General features: G+C 28.5%; 2 protein-coding genes across 3 annotated transcripts in view; both read left to right on the forward strand.

The window, feature by feature from the left end:
• Positions 1–4,982: 4,982 nt before the first annotated feature.
• On the forward strand, positions 4,983–11,190 carry LOC111690385 (TATA box-binding protein-associated factor RNA polymerase I subunit B). The gene is made up of 6 exons (XM_023452852.2): positions 4,983–5,299; positions 5,367–5,562; positions 5,770–5,899; positions 7,972–8,454; positions 8,530–9,681; positions 10,056–11,190. Exons 1-6 carry the CDS (start codon positions 5,083–5,085, stop codon positions 10,776–10,778), a joined length of 2,901 nt encoding a protein of 966 aa, XP_023308620.2. The 5' UTR covers positions 4,983–5,082; the 3' UTR covers positions 10,779–11,190.
• A 5,133-nt stretch (positions 11,191–16,323) lies between these two features.
• LOC111690390 (protein phosphatase PP2A 55 kDa regulatory subunit) overlaps positions 16,324–22,738 on the forward strand; it is a 39,697-nt gene continuing 33,282 nt past the window's right edge. The window contains exon 1 of one of the 2 annotated variants that reach the window (XM_023452859.2): positions 16,324–16,498. The gene's annotated coding sequence lies outside the window, so the exon portion shown is untranslated. The remainder of the gene's footprint in view (positions 16,499–22,738) is intronic. The other variant, XM_023452858.2, reaches the window with a different exon arrangement.

Below are 22,738 nucleotides of genomic sequence, written 5' to 3' on the forward strand. Positions count from 1 at the left end.
GCAAAAACCATTTCGTAATAACTCTTGAATTGTTTTCCAAATGTGGAAACTATGCATGTTATTGGTTGTCTGAACGTAATAATGGAACCATATTAAACATAAGAAATTAAATTCTAAAAGAAATCGTGAAACGTGTTTTTATATGATGTTTCTCAAACAATAAAACATTGTATTTATTCAATTCACAATCAGTATTATACGGATATATCGCAGAATGTCGTAATTTTTTTATTATTGATTTGTTTTTGTTTCAAAAAAATTTAATTTGAAAAAAATTGTTATGACATACAACAATACGACATCGATTCTGAATTGCCCAATTGTATATATCAGAACATATTTTTTTAGACCACATATCCTACATCCGATTATAGTTTAGATATTCTGTCTGTTTAGTGTTAGTATAACAAATAACCAACCTATTTAATCCCTGTATATTACCAAAAAACATATTTTAAACGAATTTGTTTCCTATTAACAAATATAATTCTTTCAAATCTCAGCTTAATCAAATTGTCTACTATAATTACGATACGAAAGTGTCGATTAAAACGGTATGGTTATATGCAGTTTGTTAGTTTTGTTTTTAATTCTGTTTGCATGCAAAAAAATATCCAAATCTATACTTTAGGTTTGTTTTTTTTATTCAACAATAATCACGCAAATCATTGATATAAATTAACAGGCATAACCAAAAATTCAAGGTTTCGAACTAGAAGCCACATGTTAAGATTCATGTTTAACTAAATGTTAAGTTTAAATTCAAATGAAAAACTTATCATATAAGATTTTATTTAAAATATTTTCGACAATACTGTATCTCTCAAGTTGAAAATAATGTTGTTGAAATTTGCAAATTAAATAATATTCATTATTATTACTAACAACTGTAAACGTTAAAGTAAATCAAGTAGCTATTCAATTAAATAATTTCTTAAAGATACAAATATTTTGTGGATAAATGAGTACTTGACAATCTCTTTATCTTATTTATTTTTTATATGTATATACATATTTTTTTAAATTTAAGGACTTACTTAAGTAGGATTGATTCTAAGTCACTAAGCAAAGTAGTGTAAAAAAATATATGTACAGTGAATCAATTAAGTAATTTGCCTATGAAAATTTTTATAAATTTTAAGAAAAAACTTTATCTGAACAATTATTTTTAGCAAAATAAAGTAATTTGTTTGTAGTATTTTTTAAAAAGAATATCTTATATTTTAATTTTCTACCATAAAAAGTAAAATCGTTATATTAATAAACGAGTTTTTTGATAAAATGTGAACGTATTGTTAATTTTTTGGGTCAATAAAGTATTTTGCTTTTTTGGGTTTTTTGTTAATTTTTTTAATATTGCTGCATTATTTTACAAAATTTAATATTTTTATTACTTTTATATATTAGAATAACATTTTGTAGATATTTTAGTAGTGGAACGACTAAATTCGGACATTTCTTAACCGATTTATTATCCTATATACCTATCAGAATTTATCAATATTTAACTTAACATGAAATCTATCGTTTCTTTCATTAAATTTCGAAAATAATAAGAAATTTTGAATTAGATACATGATATATTAGTTAATCAATGGATTTGGACCTAGAACAAATGTTTTGTGAGGTATAAATCTATATATTATAACAAAAATAATCCGGGTTTTTGGTCATTTTGTATTGATAAACAAAACTACATTACGGAAACTCCATCTATTTGGGAGTATTGTGTAAATTTTATTTAGAATTGTATAATATTGATTCTTATTCAATAAATCTAACACTAAGTACCATCCTAGCCACTCTAAGTATGGGGACATCACTATATACCACTATAGAACTATTAAATGCTAAAATCTTGATTTTCAACCTCATATTTGAAATGCTTTATTTTACGAATTAGATACAGTAGGCGTATTTGGATCTGGATAGTTATTCTTGATTTGGGTTCTAAATATATATAAGTGTATGTATTAGGTGAAAAATATTGCTTTTGTTGACGTTACGGTATGATAACCATATCTATTTTAAAATATCTAAATTAGGTATTTTTCCTGTACTGTACTCTTTACATTAGTTCCAAGCAACCTAAGGTCTGTTTAGAGGTCTAAATTTAAACATAGTGTTCCTCATAGTTCGTATATAGATTTTTAAAAAGATAAATCAGGAGTCCAATAGTTTTCTTGGATACAAGTCGCCTCTCTTTGGCAGTTAAAATTTTTGAAAGAGCACTCAGTGCGTTTTTTCTAATAATTCTTTGGATCATTTCATCTATTACTCTATTTAATATTTTTTTAATGTTATTGATTATTAAGCATCTCATAATTATATTTCATTGATTTACACTTGTTCTAGAAATCTAAACTAATTTTTTATATCGAAATTGCCTCATTATTATCCTTTAAATATTTTTAAGGCAAATAACATCACATTTTTACACAATGATGATATGATTTTTTGCAAATCGCAATTGAAAAATACTTAACACTCTTCCTTTTAACAATGAAACAATAAATTCCAAAAATAATTTGAAAAACCCAATGAAATTAACCGGAATTCTCAATATGCAAAATACTTTATTGACATGCAAATTCTGATGAAAAATAATAAAATGCAACAACAAATGCACCAAAATTTGTATTTTAATATTTTTTCTAATGTTTCCCATTTTACACAATCTCTATTTTTAATTGGAAAACATATATTTACTTTTTACCTGTTTTTTCAAATTTTATTTATGAACAAAAAACTAAATTCTTTTAAAAAAGGTAGGCAAAAAACTTAGTTGATTCACTGTATGTACATTAGACCGACTCACAAAAAATGGTGCTTAAGGTACTCCCTTAAAAAATATTCGCTGTTATGTAACATGAAGTTAACCAATATATTTTTGGTTAGGTATTGTCCATACGTGAGCTGGACAGTTTTCAAGAAAGTATCGTATGGGGGACAGACTGTCGAGAGTTTTAACGTGAGCACCTGCCGTGTCGGCCTTATCTCACGGTGGTCTTTTTCATCCACAGGGTAGAATTGAGAACGGTCTACCATCGCCCCTTTGTCTTCAATGAAGACTCTGGTGGCAATTTTTGCACGGTACCATGCGCAAGTACTTTGCTGGAGTACTCGAGCTATCTAATCTATGGCTCTGTTGATTCGGCAACAGCACCTAGAGACGTAACCGGTGGACCGAAGCACGATCCATCAATAAGCCGTAGACATCGTTCTTACTCACAGTGACACGCTGTGGCAAGTCTGATATGAACAGAGTAAACTCTGAACATATCTGGACATGGAAGGAAAATTAATTGATATCACTTGTATATGATACCTTTCATCCATCATTATTCAACCCAGCACACATCTCATTTATCCGACACATTCATAGAGAAAAACATACGACACACTCATTTAGGTATACGGGTACCTCTACATGCATTCCGTATCATATGCAATTGACCCCAACCCATTTCCAACGCTTAGTCCCACAGTCACTCCTCTGTGGGGTATCTGTTGATTTTCGGCAACAGCACCGAACTCTTATCCCGAAATATTGACTATTATCATGCATCAGTCTTTTAACCGCCACTTATACTCTTCCCGCGAATTTGGGTTCAACGAACAGCCACTACGTGGATCCCGAAGGAACCTCAACCAACTGACCAGCCAGGACATAGTCCTGCGGGCAACTGGCCACCCGTAGTACCAGATTATGCGGTGCTCTGGTCAGACCTCTGGCAATCTATGCAAGGACTAAGCCAAGCGGTAGACTGAAACACCAATTTTTCAATCCCGGTCAGATTGAAGGTATTGGGCCCTCTTTATACCCCGGGATTGCAATAACACCAAGGCGGAGGTCTTCGCCAAGGTAACATGCCCCCGGGGGGAAATATATTACGCAGCAATTCGCTAACATATTTATAATACCCACCGTATGGGGGACACGATTTTTCATGTTAAATTCATTGTTATTTCGCTGTCGTATTCACAAATTACTGCTTAAGTTGTAAGTACACAATAATGGCATGCGCCATCATAAGCACACACATTTTTTTTGCAAATTGTCGCAGGCCTTTATAGACTTTACTTATCTAATTATACACATGTGCATAATTCGATGTAAAAGAACTTAAAAGTAATGTAGATGATATGTAGTTGTCATTGAAAAGTAAGTAGTTATGCAACTATAAGTTATTATCGACTTTTTTCTGGGTACGTACATACATACATATGTATGTAAATATGAATTTTAAATCAATCAAGCATTGGTAGGTAAGCTGTCACATAAAGAGGGGACATTAATTGCTTTGCGCCCATTGCTGTAAATATTCTGAAAGAAGCCTTTGAACTTTTTTTGCTTTATTTCTTAACATTTTAAATTGAACATGCCTTAACTGTTATTTTTTATAGCTTTTGCTTGTAGATTTTATTTTGCAGTTTTTTAATGACAATTAATCAATATTGTACCTTGATATTGACAATGCTATTTAAATAATTTCAATTAGTTTAACATGTAAGAAATAAACTTTGAATTAAAAGTGAAGAAACGTTGAAAATAAAATATAGTTTATAGTAGCCCTAAAAACAAATACATACATCCATATCGCTCATTTAGTATGACGGATCGATATTAGAAATACCACAGAGTTTGAAAACCCAGCCTAGGGCAGGTTATCCAGGATACGATAGTCGAGTTATCGACATTTTTGGAACAAGATAGTCGACTTCGACTTTTTTTCGACAAAAGGCGATTGTTCGATTATTCGAAAGTCGATTTATAGAACCATACTCCAAATATAAATAATTAAAAAAGATAAAGTCAAAGTAATACGGTCTATAAAGTTTATAACGCATTTAAATTTAACAATTTTTTTTACAATACTATTTGAATACAACTATGCTCATTGAAAATGCAACTAAAAACAACGCTGTCTTTATCCGCACGTGTTTATTGTTTATGTTTTTTTTATTTGTTGTAATAAAACCCAATGAGGTTGTTGATAGAATTTGGATAATTTAGCATTTATTTTAATTCAATAAAATAATCTAAACAAATAATATAAATAAAAATTATTTAATTCCATAATGGAACAAGACGATACTACACTACCAATAAATTCTAATATAAAGTGTCATGTTTGTGGCGAAAATCAATTTGAAGAACGTGAAGGTTTTTACTATTGTCAGGAATGCGGTACAAAACAGGAACAAGTACGTTTGGTCGAAGTTAACCAGGATGACGAATTTACCGATAAATTAAAGGCAAAGAAACTAAAGATTCAAGTGGCACAAGCAGAAAGACGTAAGTTTGTCAAAGTAATTGAATAAAAGTAAAATTTTAATAGCGCATTTGTATTGAATATATATAGCACAATTAACTTCTTGGGAATGTTATAATTATATATTGCGTGGTTTTGTGGAAGAGCTGTTGTCCATTGGGGCAAAAGAGGAACTTAAATTAATGACACTGCAAGTGTGGGCAGCATATTTAAGACGTATGGAAGTTGCATTTTTTAATCGAAAACAAGCGGATTTACCCAAATTGGGTATTAAATATTTGCAAAAGTAAGTTTAATTGGAAATTGAATGTACTTGTTATATAGTTACTTCAATAATGTACTCGGAATAGCATTTAGTTTCTGCTACGTTTTTGGACAAAAATGTATGTCATTACAAAGATTTTTTTTAATTTTTATATGATTTTACGTATCAATTTATTTTATTTTTGCATATCTTTTCTAATCTTATAATCTGTTCACTTTCATATTGCAGTGATGCTGAAACAATTTACAACCACTCAAAGGCAGCTAGCAAAAAACGTCAACGTAGACGTAGCGAAGGTACTAGTTGTACTAGTGGAGATGAATCCAGAAGTACCGCCAAAGATTGGCGTAAAAACAAAGTAAGTTTAAAACTTTACACATTCCTGAGAAAAGTTTTGTTATAATGCATAAGTTGCCTATTTTGCTTTAAATTGCATATATTTAGCATATTTTCAATATTTTTATAGCATATTTTTGAATTTTTTTGAAAAAAATTGTTTTCTCTGTATTTCATATTTTTATAACAAATTTGGTATTTAGGTATTTAGAATTTTTTGTTGAATAAATATCAAAAAAAAAAAAATCGATTTAACAACAAAATACTAGGTTCTATGAAATATAATTTTACATAGTTTTATTTAATTATTATCAGTTTATGTAGCTAATTTTAATCTTTGACCTGCAATATCTCGCTTAATCTTCATGTGGCTTAATCCCGTATTAACTCTGCTAAGGGAAATCTATGTGCCAATTAGCCAAACAAATTTTTATTTATATGAGCTAATACGAAAAATAAAATATCCCTTGAAAAATTATAGAACTTGTTCTAAAAACTACTAGTTCTAGAACAAGTGAAATCAGAACCACTTCAGATTCTTAAACAACAGCCTTGGAGCTAGTAGTGTCGCCATTACTTCTGGAACCCGTTCTTTAGAATATTGTTGTGGTTCTTAAATACTTCTAAATAGTTTTTAAGGAACTAGTTCTTTGAAACTAGTTATACATTGCTACTACACTAGTTCCGAAACAACTTCTTGGAATCAATTGAAAAAAAATGTCAAAAAATTTATAAACTTATTTTTATTGAAATAGAAAACGCGTTTAAATTTATATTTTTGCATTCCACTGAACTACAAGTTATTAAAGAGCTCTTAATCTTAATAATTTGAAACAAAAACGCTAAAAAATAAATATTTGTTTATAAGTTCTCTACAGCTTCCCTAGAACTAGTTACGAAGTTGACAAATTCAAACAAAAATCATTGATTAAAGAACTAGTTCCAGGTGCTTGCCAATGAACGAATGTCGACTCCATAACACTTCCTCAGAACCAGTTCCGAAGGTGACAATTTCGAACAAAAATCATTGGTTTCAACGCCAAACTAGAACGAGTTCAGGCTAAAATCATGTGTTCTAGAACTAGTTGTAGAACTAATACAATTTTTCTTGGGATATGTTTTTTTTTTTTTTGATATTTTTTTCGAAAATTACAAAAAGAAAGATGTAAATATTTTCACTACAATTAAATACTTTTTTATTGGTTATTATACAATTTAAAATTATTTATGTAAATATGTTTTTATTTTCCATATATATTTTAAACAATATTATATTCATTAACAAATTCATATACAACTTTAAGAGAAATAGAATTGATCGGGGAATAAAAGTGGTAACAATAAGAAAAGTGTTCTAGATTGTGGATCTTGTCCAGCATTTCCACCAACTTCTTCATTGTCATATTCGAAAGGAGCTAAACAAAAATCATGCAATTAATAACAACAATACGTTAAATGTTTTCTTTACTATTTACCTTCATCTTCTTCTTGGCTTTCGTCAAAAAGTAAAACTTCATTTGATTGATCATCGCCGTTTGCGACATCCGAATTTTCGGGTAAAGCAGCAGCATTGGTATAAATAACAATGCAACATATTGCCAAGAATAAAGCAAAAATTAAAGAACGCATATTGCTTTTTTTCAAACAAAAATAAAATTTATCGAATTGTATTAAACAATTTGTTGTTAGAACTGAATGATTTTCTTCAAATTGTTAAGCTATTTTATAGTAAAACTTGTAATAGCAGTTGAATAGCTACTACTTTGCTTATCTATATGTCATTAATAGTTTGTACGGTTAAAGATAATATTTATGTTAATAAGTTCATTAATCATAATGATTGTTTAAAAGTTTATTTTAGGTTTTGTTGTATTTTTGCAAGGTTACAATTTTATTTTTGAATTTAATTAGTTATAGGTAATTTAAGGACCTCAATTAGTTGTAAAGAAACTATATAATTAAAAATAATATTGTTTTAATAGCAAAACCTTGAACAAATTGTCACGAATCTATACTCTGTTTTAAGCTATACAATAATTCACAAAACTAAAGAAAAATATTTCTGTATTAATTTTGTTGTTAATATATTTTTAGCGCAAATTAGACGAATCAATTTACTCTTTAACATCTGGAACTTCGGCTACATCAGCTACGTCGGGATTATCAGGTTTTACATCTTCAACATCGGCTTATTCAAATAGAGCCATTAGAATTGGCTTTAATATGAAGGCTAGATCATATTTTAAAAAAACAATGTCCAAAAAACATTTAGAAAAACATGCCGTCGATAGTGAAGGTAAACTGAAATGCCATCGGCAACCAAATGCTCGAAAAATTAATCGTACCGATTACAGCCTAATGGTAATGAATATCAAACAAATATATTCAGTATTAGCTATTGCCTTAAATTTGATTGGCGATGAAATACAACTTTGTGATTTGGTACGTTTTATAAATGAGGGCCATATTAGTACCGCAAATGTTTTGCAATATTTTCCAGAAAATATTGCCAACTACGGTAGAGAAATGTTAAAGAAAATCAATTTTTATAAATGTCCCGATAAATACTCGGACAAGGTAAGTGAAGTTAATGTTTTTAATAATAAATAGTTTGCAAAGATTTCCTAATGTTTTTTCTTTATTATTTTTAAGTGTCTTAGAGACCATAGTAGCATAATATGTAAAAATATCGGCATACGAGCTCTTAAGCAACCAGATATAGTAAAACTAGTGCGTAGATATATTGCGGAATTGTGTTTGCCCATTGATATAGGCGATTATATTGAGCGCTTAATAAATTTACTGCCGCCACAATTTGAAAGTCGTACATTAGGATTTTATCCCGGTTATGAAGCCAGAGCTATGGCTTATATTATTTTCACCTTAAAGCTTTTATTTGGCTTAGATGGAAGCAATGAATATCGTATATCACAAACGACACAGAAGCTGAATATGAAAATTAAAGATTTAAATTTTAAAAAGAATGAAAATCAACCACAAATTTTTGTATGGACGGAATGGGTTGAATATATTGAAATGCGGAAAATCATTGTCTCACAATTTAGCTCAGCTTTTTGTGAACAATTTAAACAGTGTCAAAGTACAAGTCAGCTAATGGAACAAATGGCTGAAGATATACGTAAAACTGAAGATATAAATAATTTACTAAATGACACAACTGATAATAGTCAGTCCAAACAAAAACTTAAAAATTTTAGATCTCTGTTCGAACGTTTTCAGGAATCTTACAAAATCGCTGAGAACATCCAGAAGCCGGTACAACTTATTGAATTTAAACCAACTTTTACACCAGGTTTAACATATTTCAAACATATTTTTCTATTGTATGACAGAGATACAGATAATACGATGAACTTAGAAATTCCTGATTTTATGCGCATCGATCATGCTCAGCGTAATATTAATTGTTATTTACAAGTTAAACCTCTAATTGCCTACTTTAAGAAACATCACCTGAAACTGAAAGTTCATGCTTTAGCTACAAATAACAATAACAATTATGTTGGTGTATTTCGTGCATCTCGTAACGTAAATAATTTAAAAATTAAAGTTGAAAAAGCATGTTTTGAAATAACCGAAGAGGAATGGATTGAAAATATTAAGGATGATGTTGCTCATGGTACAGATGATTTACTCTTTGTAACTGGTATGAAAACATATCCAAAGTTTTATTTTGATCAAATCAAAAGCAAATCGAAAAGGATGGATTCTTTTAATCCAACTATGAATTATGATTTAACGATGATATATGATGATACGGATAATGAAAGTGATAATGAAAATGTAAGTTCAACAAAAAATCATAATTTTTTTTATTATTTTATTTTTACATATTACATCTGAATCGATCTTATTAATGTATATATATGCACAAATACCTTTAAAATGATATACCTTTATCAAAGAACGGATTTATACTGTAAGAGTAAAAGAGGTCACAAAAGATGGCCTTGCCTATTAATTATAAAAGATTTGTATCCGAAAATCGATCTTAAAACTTCTTGAAGAGTAATTTGTCGCAAATGTAGTGTTTTGTAAGATATTAATATTAATCCATTTATAGGACCAAATTTATCACACCTTTTCAAATCAGTCGATTTCAAATCGCTTTTTTAAAAGTTTTTTTTTTATTACGAATTTTTCCCTTTTACTTTCAGATTTCAAACAGAAGTTTATCCAAACCTGTTTCCAAACTCACTAAAAATAACAATAATGATGACCTACAATCCATGCATTCCTTTGAATTATTCAGTGAAAATAATATGGATCCCATTGATAACCAAGACTTCATAGTTAAACCAAGAAGAAATTTAGAAAATGTTAATTTATTCGAAGGTATAAGTGATGATGAATCAGTAATCAATGAAGATGATGATGATGACAATAGTAAGGAATTTAATGATGATGATGACAACATAATGGATAGCAATGTGGAACGTTCAGGGCCAGGGCAATTAAAGAGTTTTACAATAGATTCAAGTTCGAAGAGACCAATTATCTGTGAGGAGTTTATTAAAGTCGAACCAGATGAACAGGATTCAGAAGAAAATGACAAAAATATTAAATGTAATGACTTGAAATTTTACATTACCAAAATGGACTATTGGTTGCTGATTGGAAATATTCAAATGTTGACAAAAGGCCAAAAGACTCAACTTCAAGATAAATTTCCTCGTTCTTTTAACTGGTTGCTAGAAACATGTGCGCAAACCATTAACGTTGAATGGTCGGCGGTTTACGAACAGTTGTTGTGTATAGAATTAATGTTCTGTTTAGGCATCAAAGATCCAAATACAATAAAAAATTGTGTATATATCAATGGCAATAACCAAATGAAGGAAATTCAAACCCTTATAAATACATACAGAGAAGTCTGGTAAGAAAAACAATGAATAAATCGAAAAACTATTTACTTGCCTTCGGCTAGACTTCTACTATATCTAGGATAAAAGCATTTCTATTGTATGTCCTTCAACAGAACTCATAATAAATATATACGGTTGAAATACAGTATGTATTTGAACTCATTAACATCACGCATGCACTCATTCAGTCAGTCAGTCAGTCATTGTCTTGTTGAACTATTTTCATGTTCTTGTATATTATTAAATATATAGTATGTAATGTATAAATGTACAAATTGGAGCCTGTTGCTTTTGTGCACAACCTACACAAAAGACATATGGCTAGTTTCATGCCATTAAAAATGTGAATAAAATTCCTTCTATATAATATTACTTTTTTAAATATTATTTGCTAATGAATTATTTTTAATAAAATCTTTACAATACATGAAAACTATTTTTATTTTTTCTATTACTTTTCAAGTTTTTCTCAAAAATTTTATTTTTATAAAGTGTATTATTCTTTGTAAAGTGTTTTCAAAATTTGCTTTAAAATTCAAATTTTATATTAAATTTGTATTTAAAAAAAATGCAACTAGTATTTATGAAATTTCCCAGTACTGAATTTCTGGTACAATTTAAAACTTTAAGGCGTCCATATGTCTATATCTACATATATTTGTGTCTTTTTAATTTCTTAACATCAACTATTATAGTTTGTATTATTTTTTCCCCCATTTTTTATTGGCATTCATTTCAATTCTTCTTGTTTTTGCTTTCTCGTAGAATTTTCTTATTGATTTTATCTTTAGATACATGTGTACATGTGTTTATTTTTTTATATTTTTCAATAAAATCAATTTTAAAAACTTATATTTTTATAGAAAACATGAATTACATGTCATGCAGAGCATCGAAAATATTTATTTTTGATTTTTAAAGGAATTATTATAAAAGTAATGAAAAACAGCAATAAAAAAATTATTATTATGATTTGAAATATGGAATACGATAATGATTTCATCTGGCAAGGTTAACGACTTTGTTTGATTGATTTGAATATTTATTTGGTGAAAATTTGTATGAAAAAAGCAAAAGAAACTTACCATTGTTATTTTTAATGGAACATTTGGATTTTTTACGATCTGCAAAGAAAATTATATATTAATTTTAGATAAATCTTATTGATATATTATTTGTAAATGTAAAAATTTTAGTTTTTAATAAATTACTACTAAGAGCGGGTTTTTGAGTTGGCAATTAAATGCAAATTATTAATCAGAACTGTTTGTTATCAGAACAATGCATATTTTATATGAAAATTATTGAAAACTTGAATTTACAACAAAAACAAACTTAGTTTTAAGTCTCCCTCTATACTAGTCAATGAATCAAACATTTAAATAATTATTTTTATTATTTTTTTTATTTTTTTGCATTTCTTGCTCAAGTTTAAACAACGGCTTAAACTAGCAAACAAAATTAACTGAGTACAACTTTGGGGGAGTACAACTTCCTAATATTTTACCTAGTGATTGGCCCTAATTTTACACATACATATATTGGTTCTTGGAACCTTAGTTACTACCTTATTCTTAACAATTTAATAAAGGGTTATTAAACAAATTTTGTATGAAAAAATGTCTTATTAACCTGTGATAAATTATTATAAATAATCAATGAAAAATAAAATACCCCAGAAAAATTTGCATTAGTTAAACAACTAGTTCTAGAACACATGATTTTAGCCTGAACTAGTTCACCTTCGGAGCTAGTTCTGAGGAAGCGTTATGGAGTCGACACTCGTTTTTTGGAACTCTTCTGGAATTAGTTCCTTAATCAATGATTTTTGTTGGAATTCGTCAACATCGGAACTAGTTCCAGGGAAGTTTTATAGAGAACGTATAAACAAATACTTATTTTTTAGCGTTTTTGTTTGAAACTATTAAGATTAGGAGCAATTTTTAAAAAAAAAATTGATAGGATATACTTTACAAGCAGCCCTTCTCTCGGTACCATTCAATTAGATATCTCTTTAATATCTTGTAGTTCAGTTGAATGCAAAAATATACATTTGAACGCGTTTTCTATTTCGATAAAAATATGTTTATAAATTTATAATTCTTTGACATTTTCTTCCAATGAAGTGGTTCTGTTTTCACTCGTTCTACAACTAGTAGAAATCAATTTTCTGAAGACTCCAGATAACTTTGGTATATTAATCTTGAAAAGTTCTATCAGACATGTTCTCAAAAAGATCGCAATTTAAAATCCAATCGATCGATCGATTTAAAATCTCCAAAATCGATCAACAAATAATGGTGATATGTGTAAAAATCAGAGACAACCTCTTAAAATTTCATAAAAAGAACGATATCTCTAATATTAGCGAATTATTTCCAAAAAAATTAAATTTTCTAAAGGATTGTTGAGTAAACCTTTTCCCCCCCCCTTAATTTTTTCCAACTGGGTGTTTACATTTTGACTGCTTCTTTTTCTCGATAGTAAAGTAAGGGTATGTATACAAAAACAAACAAAACACAAAAAAAGAAAACAGCAACAGAAACAAAAACAACATGAGAAATATACGCAACACGTATTGTTGTTTTTACTCAAAATTTTTATAATTTAGTTTTCTACAATACGCGAAACGAATAACATCGTGACTAATAGTAACAAATTAAAGAAAAAATATTAAAAAAAATCATAAGACAAAAATATTTATTTATTATTGCTAAATGTGATGCTCTTAAATGGTAATAAAAAAAGTGACAAAATATATAAAAACAATACATTAATTATTTAATAATAAACAAAAAAAAAAGAAATTTAAAGTGCGAATAAATATGATAAATATGCAATGAGAGAGAGGTGGGAAGGGGGGTTGTTGCTTGCAATATTTAATTGTATTGTGCATATGGTTAATTTGGTCGGTTAGTTTGTTGGGTTCGTTACAACATAATGATGACATAAAATTACAATAATAACAACAACTATTTAAGAATGCAAACTTAAAGAGAATATGCTAAAACAAGAGGAAGACGTTTATTTTTCTTGTTGCTGTTGTTGTTAATGAAGGACAATTCAAATATTGGGAATACCTAGATATTAAGAATAATAAAATTATTAGTTTTTTTTTTGGCGGTCAAAGTGTAATAAAGGAAATGTTTTAAATAAACAATAAAAAATAAATTATTTTAAAATAAATATAATCAACACATGTTTTTTAGTAATAAAAAAAAAATATCACTGTTGAAACAACACAAGAAATTATAAATAAATAAATGCATACGTTAACAATTGTTTTCAGTGTCACCTTTTTTGTCTTAATTTAAAAACAAATAAACAAATAAAGCTTTTTTTCGTAAACAAATTAAAACGAAATAATTTTTTTTTGCTTTAAATGATTTTTTTTCAATCCTTTTAAAGAAAATGAATGAACCGTTAACCCTTCTGACTTTTTTTGAAAAAAAAAATATTGATATTTAAAAGTATGTACATATGTAAGTATGTAAGCTGAATATCATTAATTGTGCTCCAAAAGTGTTTTAACTCAAAAAGAAACTTAAATTTATTTTTTATATTTAATATTCTTGATGATGCTGGACCACCTCCAATTACATATATATAAAAAACCTAAATGTTTTTTTTTTCGAAATTGTAATTCGATTTTTGCTAAAGAACAGTAATCTTATTTTAATTAAATTATTACACATACTTTAAGCTCAGGGATGGAAAAAAGATTTTGTTTCAGTATCAAAAAATATTTCAGAGTGTACTTTTTTGGATATCAAAGTACTTAGGTTAGTTTGATAGGAGGATGTGTACTACATCAAATCCGAAAAAATGCACCTAGGCCACAATCGAGCCTGTTGTGCGCTCTTTATCATGAAACAAAAAATAACTGAATGAATTATTCCAATCAGTGTTAGTCTGGAATGTTATTTCCGGAATAACATCACTTCCAAGATACTTGGATCTATCTTCGACGAATGCCAGGCAGTGGCAAAGAAAGTGCTCCAGAGTTTCACTGTCCCCTCCACATGCTCTACATACGTCTGAATCCGCACGTCCAATTTTGCATAAATGTGCTCGTAATCCTGTTTGTCCACTCAGAACACGTACTATTTACTAACTTCAGACTTGCTCATTTTGAGGAGATTTTTTGTCTTGCTCTCATTAGGGACACCCCATAGGATTTTCGTGGTTCTACCCACTGTTTCATTATTCCAAGAGGTCTTATGGGATTCTCTCACCCATATTTTAGTTCAGCTTTTGTTGCGCCGAATGGTTTTGCGTTTGTCAGTTTAACTGCCATGAGCTCCCTTCCCTTTAAAGCTATTACATTCGCTCTTTCGTTACAGACTACTCCCGAGTGGGCTGGTACCCATATTATGTGAACCTTGCCTCTGGGAGAGTATTCAGTTAAAGCCTTCTTAGTTTGTAATTTCTGAAATATGTTCCTACATTTTAAAGTTGGAATGGGCGTTATATGTTGATATGGTGTCCGTCCCTCAATGTTAACACCTTTGATATAATTTGATGAAGTTTTCCCAGGAAATGCATGGTATCTCATAGCGACGATACAAATATTACCATGAAATTGTACTTTGTAAAATGTTATATTTAAAGCACTCTTGCGCGTTTTCTCAAAACTCAGGACATAATATTTCAGATTGCAAATGTGATGGAGAATATGAAGTAATGTTCATATACCACTAAAGTGGTGTAGGGTAGAAAAATTATTTTAACAGACAGATTTACTACCCGTTAAACGATAATCGGATATTGAGATTGTAGCCCTGAAAGTATCAAATAAGAGTCGGTAGTATCACGGTACTCTTGCACATCAAATAGTATCAAAAAAAGTACCATCGTACCAATTTTGCCATCCCTGTTTCAGCTACAAAAAGATAAAAGGTTTCACGAATTCGCTTCAACGTAATATAGGTTTTTTAGTTAGTTACTTTGTAATTTAGTCAGTTATTTAGTAATTTTTTTAGTTAGTTAGTTAGTTAGTTAGTTAGTTAGTTAGATAGTTAGTTAATTAGTTAGGTAGTTAGTTACTTAGTTAGTTAGTTAGTAAGTTAGTAAGTTAGTAGGTTAGTAAGTTAGTTAGTTAGTTATTTAGTAACACCTTAGCATCTTCCGTGCCTATTGCGGGATGTATACCAGTGCCCCTGCTGGGAATCCAAATCAAGGCATTGGTCTGACAGAATAGAACTTAAAAGCTTTAAATTCGGCTTATGTACTTTAATTAATTACTTTGTACAGGATTACTCGGTTCTTTTCTTCTTTGTATTGTTTTAAAATATGTATGTTTATACTTATTTCTATTAAAGTCAGAGGGGTTACGAGGTGCATTACGTTACGATATATACAAATACATATATTTTTTTTAATAAACATAGACAAGCTGCAAAAATTTCAATACCAAATAGACAAATAATGATAATTAATGTACACAAATGATATACGAAAAAAAAACAACAAAAAAATATTTAAAATAAACATATTTACAAAATTGCAAAAATACAAATAAAAAAACAACAATTTGTGTCATTTAAAAAAATTATTAATAATATTTACAATAAAATAAAAACAACAAACAATAAAAACCGAAATAATAATAAATTACATCAAATAACAACAATTTATAACTATTTTGTGTAAATCTTTAATTAATGTTCTTCTCTTCATCATCTTTATAAATTAGTGGATTTTTATCGTTTTCAATTAATTGTTTAAGAAAGTGAGTGAGTATGTCATTGATGTTTTTTTTAGTAATTAAGATTATTTATGTGTGTATTTATTAATTAATTAATTGAGATTTAATGTCAATCATAAAAATTAAAATGTACTTGAAAGAAGTAATCGATTTAAGTCATTAATAAATTAGACGCATTTGGGGAATTAAATTAAACTAGGATTTTTTATATCTATGCAAATTTTTTAAAAAAGGAATAGACAAGAATTAAAAAACTCAACGACTCATATATAACCTTTTAGTAAAGGAAATTTAGTACAAGGAAAAGAACAAGAAATTTATTCATTATGCGTTTTTTCACAAATATTTTCATGTTAATACTACAAGTAAAATGTACATTATTAAATAAAGATATTAGGGTAGTCGGTTTTTTAAAAAGTGTAAAATTTTAAGAAATAAGTCAGGATTATATAAACTATCGAATATTTGATTGCATCCAAAAAACACATTTTATATTGATCACAAATATATGTACATTAGACCGACCGCTTGAGTTACTCCCCTGAAAATATTCGCTGTTCTATAATATGATGTTACCCAAAATATTTTCGGTTAATTGTTGTCCATTCGTGAGCTGGACAGTTTTCAAGAAAATATCGTATGGAGAACATGATTTTTTATGTTAAAATCGCGCAATCCTAAAGTATTGAAACGAAATCGAATTGCTTCTTCTTTTCCTTACAATTTTTTGTTGAAATACCTTTTTTCGATCATTGCCTAACTGAATGCGTAAACTTAATCGAAGTGCAGAATAGGGGTGAATATGTGATATCATTTAAAAGGTTTTTGAAGCCATTTAATTTTTAATAGTGAAAAAACTTAAAATTTTTAATATTTTGGAATATGACAATTATGAGCAGACGGTTATTTATGATAAATACATCATTGAACGCGGCTTTAAAATCCCTTTCATAAAATAATTCCAAAATACCTTTTTTTAATTTAGTCCAGCTCACGTATGGTAATCGCTAGACTTAAAATATTTTGGGAAACATCATAAAACAAAGCAAGATCAATTTTGAGAAGGGTAACAAAAACACGTTTTTGTTTTCCATACATATTAATATGTTAGTACATATGTACATAATGATACGTTTTCTTGTTATACCCTACACCACTTTAGTGGGGAGGGTATATTGAGTTTGTGCTGATGTTTGTAACATACAATAATATTCATCCTATATCCACCTTAAAGTATACCAATCGGCTTAGAATCATTTTCTGACTCGATTAAGCTATGTACGTCCGTCTGGTCTTGTGTGCAAGGTACAGGCCGCAATTTTCAAGATAATTGGATGAAATTTGGCACACACGCTTCTTTTGGCCCAAAAAAGCCTATTGAAAATGGTTAAAATCGGTCCACTATTTCGACTAGCCCCCATACAACCGTATCCCCCAAATAGGGCCTTTTGGCTTATAATTAATTTAAATGATCTATTATGTTAACAAAAGTCGACAAAATTTAGTTTCATAGAACTTTATATGACACTACCGATTTCTGTAATGATCGGGCTTCATTTGACCCTATCCCCCATACAAACTCCCCTTCAGAAAATGACTTAAAGGTCAAAATTCACTTACAAACACTACATAACACTCATAAATTCTACATTTTTAAGGATAGGGCCATATTTTGCCCTACTTCCCTTTAAGCCCTCTTAAAAAAATCTCTTTTTTTGCCAAAAAAAAGTAAAAATATTCCGAAATAAAGTTAAAAAAAAATAATCCCCCTTTTTTAACATACATACTGACTGGTGTAGAGTATCATATGGTCGGCTAATCCCGACTATACATTCATATTTGTTTAATAATGAAATCATCTATCACGTATACGAAAATTCGGACCCAGTTGAATTCTTCAACAGAGTTATATATACCGTATTAATTGTATTTTACAGCAAAAAAGATATTAAAAAAATCATTTAAAAAAATGAAAATTAACAAAAAAAATTGGATTTTGCACTGATTGAAATATATTGCCCTAATATTACCTATATACATATATATGTCTATATCACACTGCCATCCATATGTATTGGGTTTTATTATTGTTTTATTTGCTGTATTTATTATTATTATTATTATTTTTCTATTATTATTGTTGTTTTGTATTTGATCTATCTCTATGTTCATATGTGGTTTTTGAGGTTAACAACATGTTGTCGGCATTGCTAAATACTTATTTTGTACTATTTTAATTTATTTTTTTTTCTTTAATATTTGTTTTATAAACAACAATATTTTGTGGCTTTTTAACAAAGCAAGAAGGAAAATTTATAAAAAATTTAATTTTTTAGTTGTGGAAAAAACAATTTAAAAAAAAACATATATAAAAATTTGTTTTGGGCGAACAATTATTTCTTTTAAATAAGGGGGAAAGTTTGTGGTTCTTATTCATAAAAAATTGTTCTATAAACCTTTAATAAATGTTTATCAATAAGGCAGTTAAACTTTAAGAGCGGGTTTTTGAAAGCTTAAATTTAAAACAAAAAATATATTGTGAATTCCTCGTAATAAATTCTAATGGATAAATCGAAAATGTTAATGTTTATTTTAATAAAAATTGTTTTAATTTTTTTTTGCATCAGCTGTTTGCACTTTTACATTTCTTGCTCGAGTTTAAACCACCTCTATTAGGTGCTTAAACTAGCAAACAAAATTAGCTGATTGAGTAGGTATTCAAAAACAACTTTCGAAGATTAATTTTAATTTATTCCCTAATCCTTCCCATAAAGATTGGCCCTAAGATGACAATAATTCTTTAACTTGGTGAATATGTATTTCGATAATATAGTGTAATTACAAAATCAGTTCTCAGTTATTTTGTATGCTTAGAATTGTTTCTATAATATAAACATTGGCTACATAGTCCATATATTAGTCAGTAGACAATAGACTTATTACAGACTTGTTTTATAAACTATAAAAAAATACTATTACAGTCTAAAATTTAGACTCTAAATAGCCCACATATAAGACAAAACATTACCTCAGTCTTAGACTTGTCACTAGTCTAGGCAACAGACTTATCAATAGATAAATTTATAGATAAGTCAATGAACTAGACTAGCTAATATTTCATGTTCACATAATCGTCAATGTTCATAATTTTAACTAGTCAAACATTTATTCAAGTTTTCAAGTACTTTAAATTTTAATCGAATTAAAGAATTTATGCTTATGACGTTAAACAAATTCGCTAACTAAATTTGAAGTAGTTTTTAAAAACATATTCGAACTTGAACAATATATAGCATGTTTGTGCTCGTTTAAGATTATAGAATAGCAGGATTTTTCAAGGAACGTGTTCTTTACCACTACCTTAAGGTATACTTACTAAAGTTTAAAATCGGATTAAAATCGTTTAATCGACACTAGCATGCACAAAAATTTACTCTCAGAAATTGACTTCGTCGTTCAAATTAATTAATAAACAACGGTGACATAAATTCGGGGATCGGCCCATATAAAGGCATTTTTAAAACACTTTTCATCCATAGCTTGAATATAAATAAATAAAGCACAAATATTTTACTATAAAGAGACAAATCACATTTGAAGTAAGTACATATGTATATTCACAAGTGGGTTGTGGGCATCATATGGTCGCCTGTGGCAGTCTGAACATTCATTCTTACTCTAATACTTTTACAGAATAATTTTCGAAGGTGATAATTATCAAATTAAAATACTATAAAAAACAACTTTTCAAAATACAAAAATTACTAAAAATATTTTTTTTTTTTAATTTCATTTGTGATGGATTTAAAAACTAATCGACAGACTCAACATATTTTGTTGCAAAACAAGTGTTTTTACTAATTTGAACATACTTAATACAAATCCGCGAAAATATTTAAATCTGTTTAATAGTTTTCGAGAAATCGCTCATTATTATATTAATTTGATTAATTTTATTGCGGTGTTTAACAATATAACATTGATTTTGTACCTAAACCTTATAATCTGTTGTGTTTTCAAATTAAACAAAATATAATATTTATTGATATTAAATCAAATAAAAAATTTATATTTCTATGAAAAACTATTTGAAGGTTGTAAACAAATTTTCGTATAGATTTGTGAAAAATTTTGAAAATAATGCAAAATTTTAAATTCTTATTATGTACGGATTTAGAATATGGTCATAAAAATATATTGTAAAAATAAAATCCTTACGACCTAGCGAAATAAACAGTTTTTTGCTCTACTGAAAACTTGTATTTTTTTAGATAGAGACTATTGAATATAGTTCCCCGAGTTTTTTTTTTAAGCTGGGTAAAATTTTGAATTGAATATGTCAAATTGTGATCCCGTTAGAATATTTTATTTGACTGTTCAGCTTACGAATGGACAACAATAAACCCTAAATATTCCGGGTAACATCATATAATATTACGAATATTTTGAGAGGTATAACTCAAACACCATTTTTTCTGATTCGGACTTATGTATATATTTACTTTAAAATAAATGTAGAAGAAACATAATGAAATACAAACAATTGTCAAGATCCAAAAAAAAAAAAAATAAAATACGGTGATAATATCAATGTAAATAAGTGCTTACATACGTACACACAATATACATAGAGATAATTCTGTTGATGATGATGGATGATATTAACTAGACACCTGATAATATTTTGATCTACATATAAAAGGTGTAGGTGTTCCAACAGACAAAAATATAATAATATATAAATCATTTTATTTTTTTTAATCTTATAAACAAGTATGAAATCAAATATATGCAATAAAGTATATTTTATAACAATAATATCGTTCCTATGAAACAAATTAGCTGACAATAATTACTATAGGTTAATAATAACAATAATTACAAAAAAAGATTGATAATAAAAAAAAACATTAGATAACAGCTATTTAGAAATAGATAATGAATACTAATACTCATGCTTTATTTTTTATTTTAAATAACAGTTAAAAAGTTGCAAAGTGTTTTTATTAATGGACTTTAAAACGTTTTTATAGACTTTATGGTATGAGTTATTTTAAATTTATATGCTTAAATACTAAAGTCGCAGAAGTTGATGAAGATCAAGTGATTAAATAGTATTTAATTCCAATATATGATAATATTTTATTTTAATTAGATATAATTTAAAGTTAAGGTATATACCCTATATTGAAATATATAACGGTATATAGACATTGTCAGTGCGTTTGTAATATATCGAAATATTGCCTGTACCTTCATAAATTAACCCAGCAGTTCGACAAAGAGTCAATGCATATGAAAAAGAAGGTAATTTCCACTAATAGTTAACCACCTGGATGATCGTAATACGTATGTTTTGGGTCATTCGTCACGAATGTACCCTTTGTAATCCAGAATGAAGACATTCGTCACTTTAGTGTCCTCTTTGTAGGCGGGAGCGGAGACAGTCGTCTCTTTACTGTCCTCATGTAACCTAGAGATTATACTCTTGAAAGTAGTTTTTTTTGTATTTCCGAGAGTAGGTATTTTACATCTTTTGGAGAAATGATTATTACTTTCTACTAATATGCCACCATCTGATTTACTCAAATTTATATCTTTCAGGTCAATCGTCACATTATTGTCCCATAGTATTCTAGAGAGCAGACACTTGAAATTTTTAAATTTTAGTTCCATTTATATCTTACCACCTGGCTGACTCCAATTCGTATGTTTTTGGTCTTTCGTCACAAATAAACTCTTTGTAAACGAGAATAAAGACAGTCGTCACTTTAGTGTCCCCTTTGTAAGCGAGAGCGGAGGCAATCGTCTCTTTACTGTTATTTAGAAGTACCTTTTTTTAAATTTGGTCCAGTACATGAACGTTAATTGCTAGACTTAAAAGATCTTGAGAATCATTATAGAACAAAACAAGATAAATTTTGAGTGGTGGAAACAATTTGTTGTTTCCACAAAGTCTATTGAATATACAATATATGAGGCGTCTCTTATAATCAGAAGGATGTTAACTTAATGCGAACTGATCAAAGGCCTTTATAGAGCATGGAGCTATATACAAACATCGGACGTGTCCGATCAATTACCCGACACAGAATATGACCGGTACTATGAAACACTATTTCCAGATGATTGCAAATTGAACTAGCAAAACTTTAAAGTAAATACCCGTAAGAATTCGGTGCTACACGGATGGCTCTAAACTGCGAAGCAAAACGACCTTGTTCTATTCTTCTTGTTCTTCTATATTTAAGACCAGCCACTAGCGACT

The sequence above is a fragment of the Lucilia cuprina genome, chromosome 4, assembly GCF_022045245.1.
Source record: "Lucilia cuprina isolate Lc7/37 chromosome 4, ASM2204524v1, whole genome shotgun sequence".
Lineage (NCBI taxonomy): Eukaryota > Metazoa > Arthropoda > Insecta > Diptera > Calliphoridae > Lucilia > Lucilia cuprina.

What these genes read in the sequence shown, in the direction of transcription:
- LOC111690385 (XM_023452852.2), top strand. Translation starts at nt 5,083, where the DNA reads ATGGAACAAGACGATACTACACTACCAATAAATTCTAATATAAAGTGT. An exon ending in AGTGGCACAAGCAGAAAGAC is followed by an intron (nt 5,300 to 5,366) that starts GTAAGTTTGTCA and finishes GAATATATATAG; the next exon opens with CACAATTAACTTCTTGGGAA. An exon ending in CCGATAAATACTCGGACAAG is followed by an intron (nt 8,455 to 8,529) that starts GTAAGTGAAGTT and finishes ATTATTTTTAAG; the next exon opens with TGTCTTAGAGACCATAGTAG.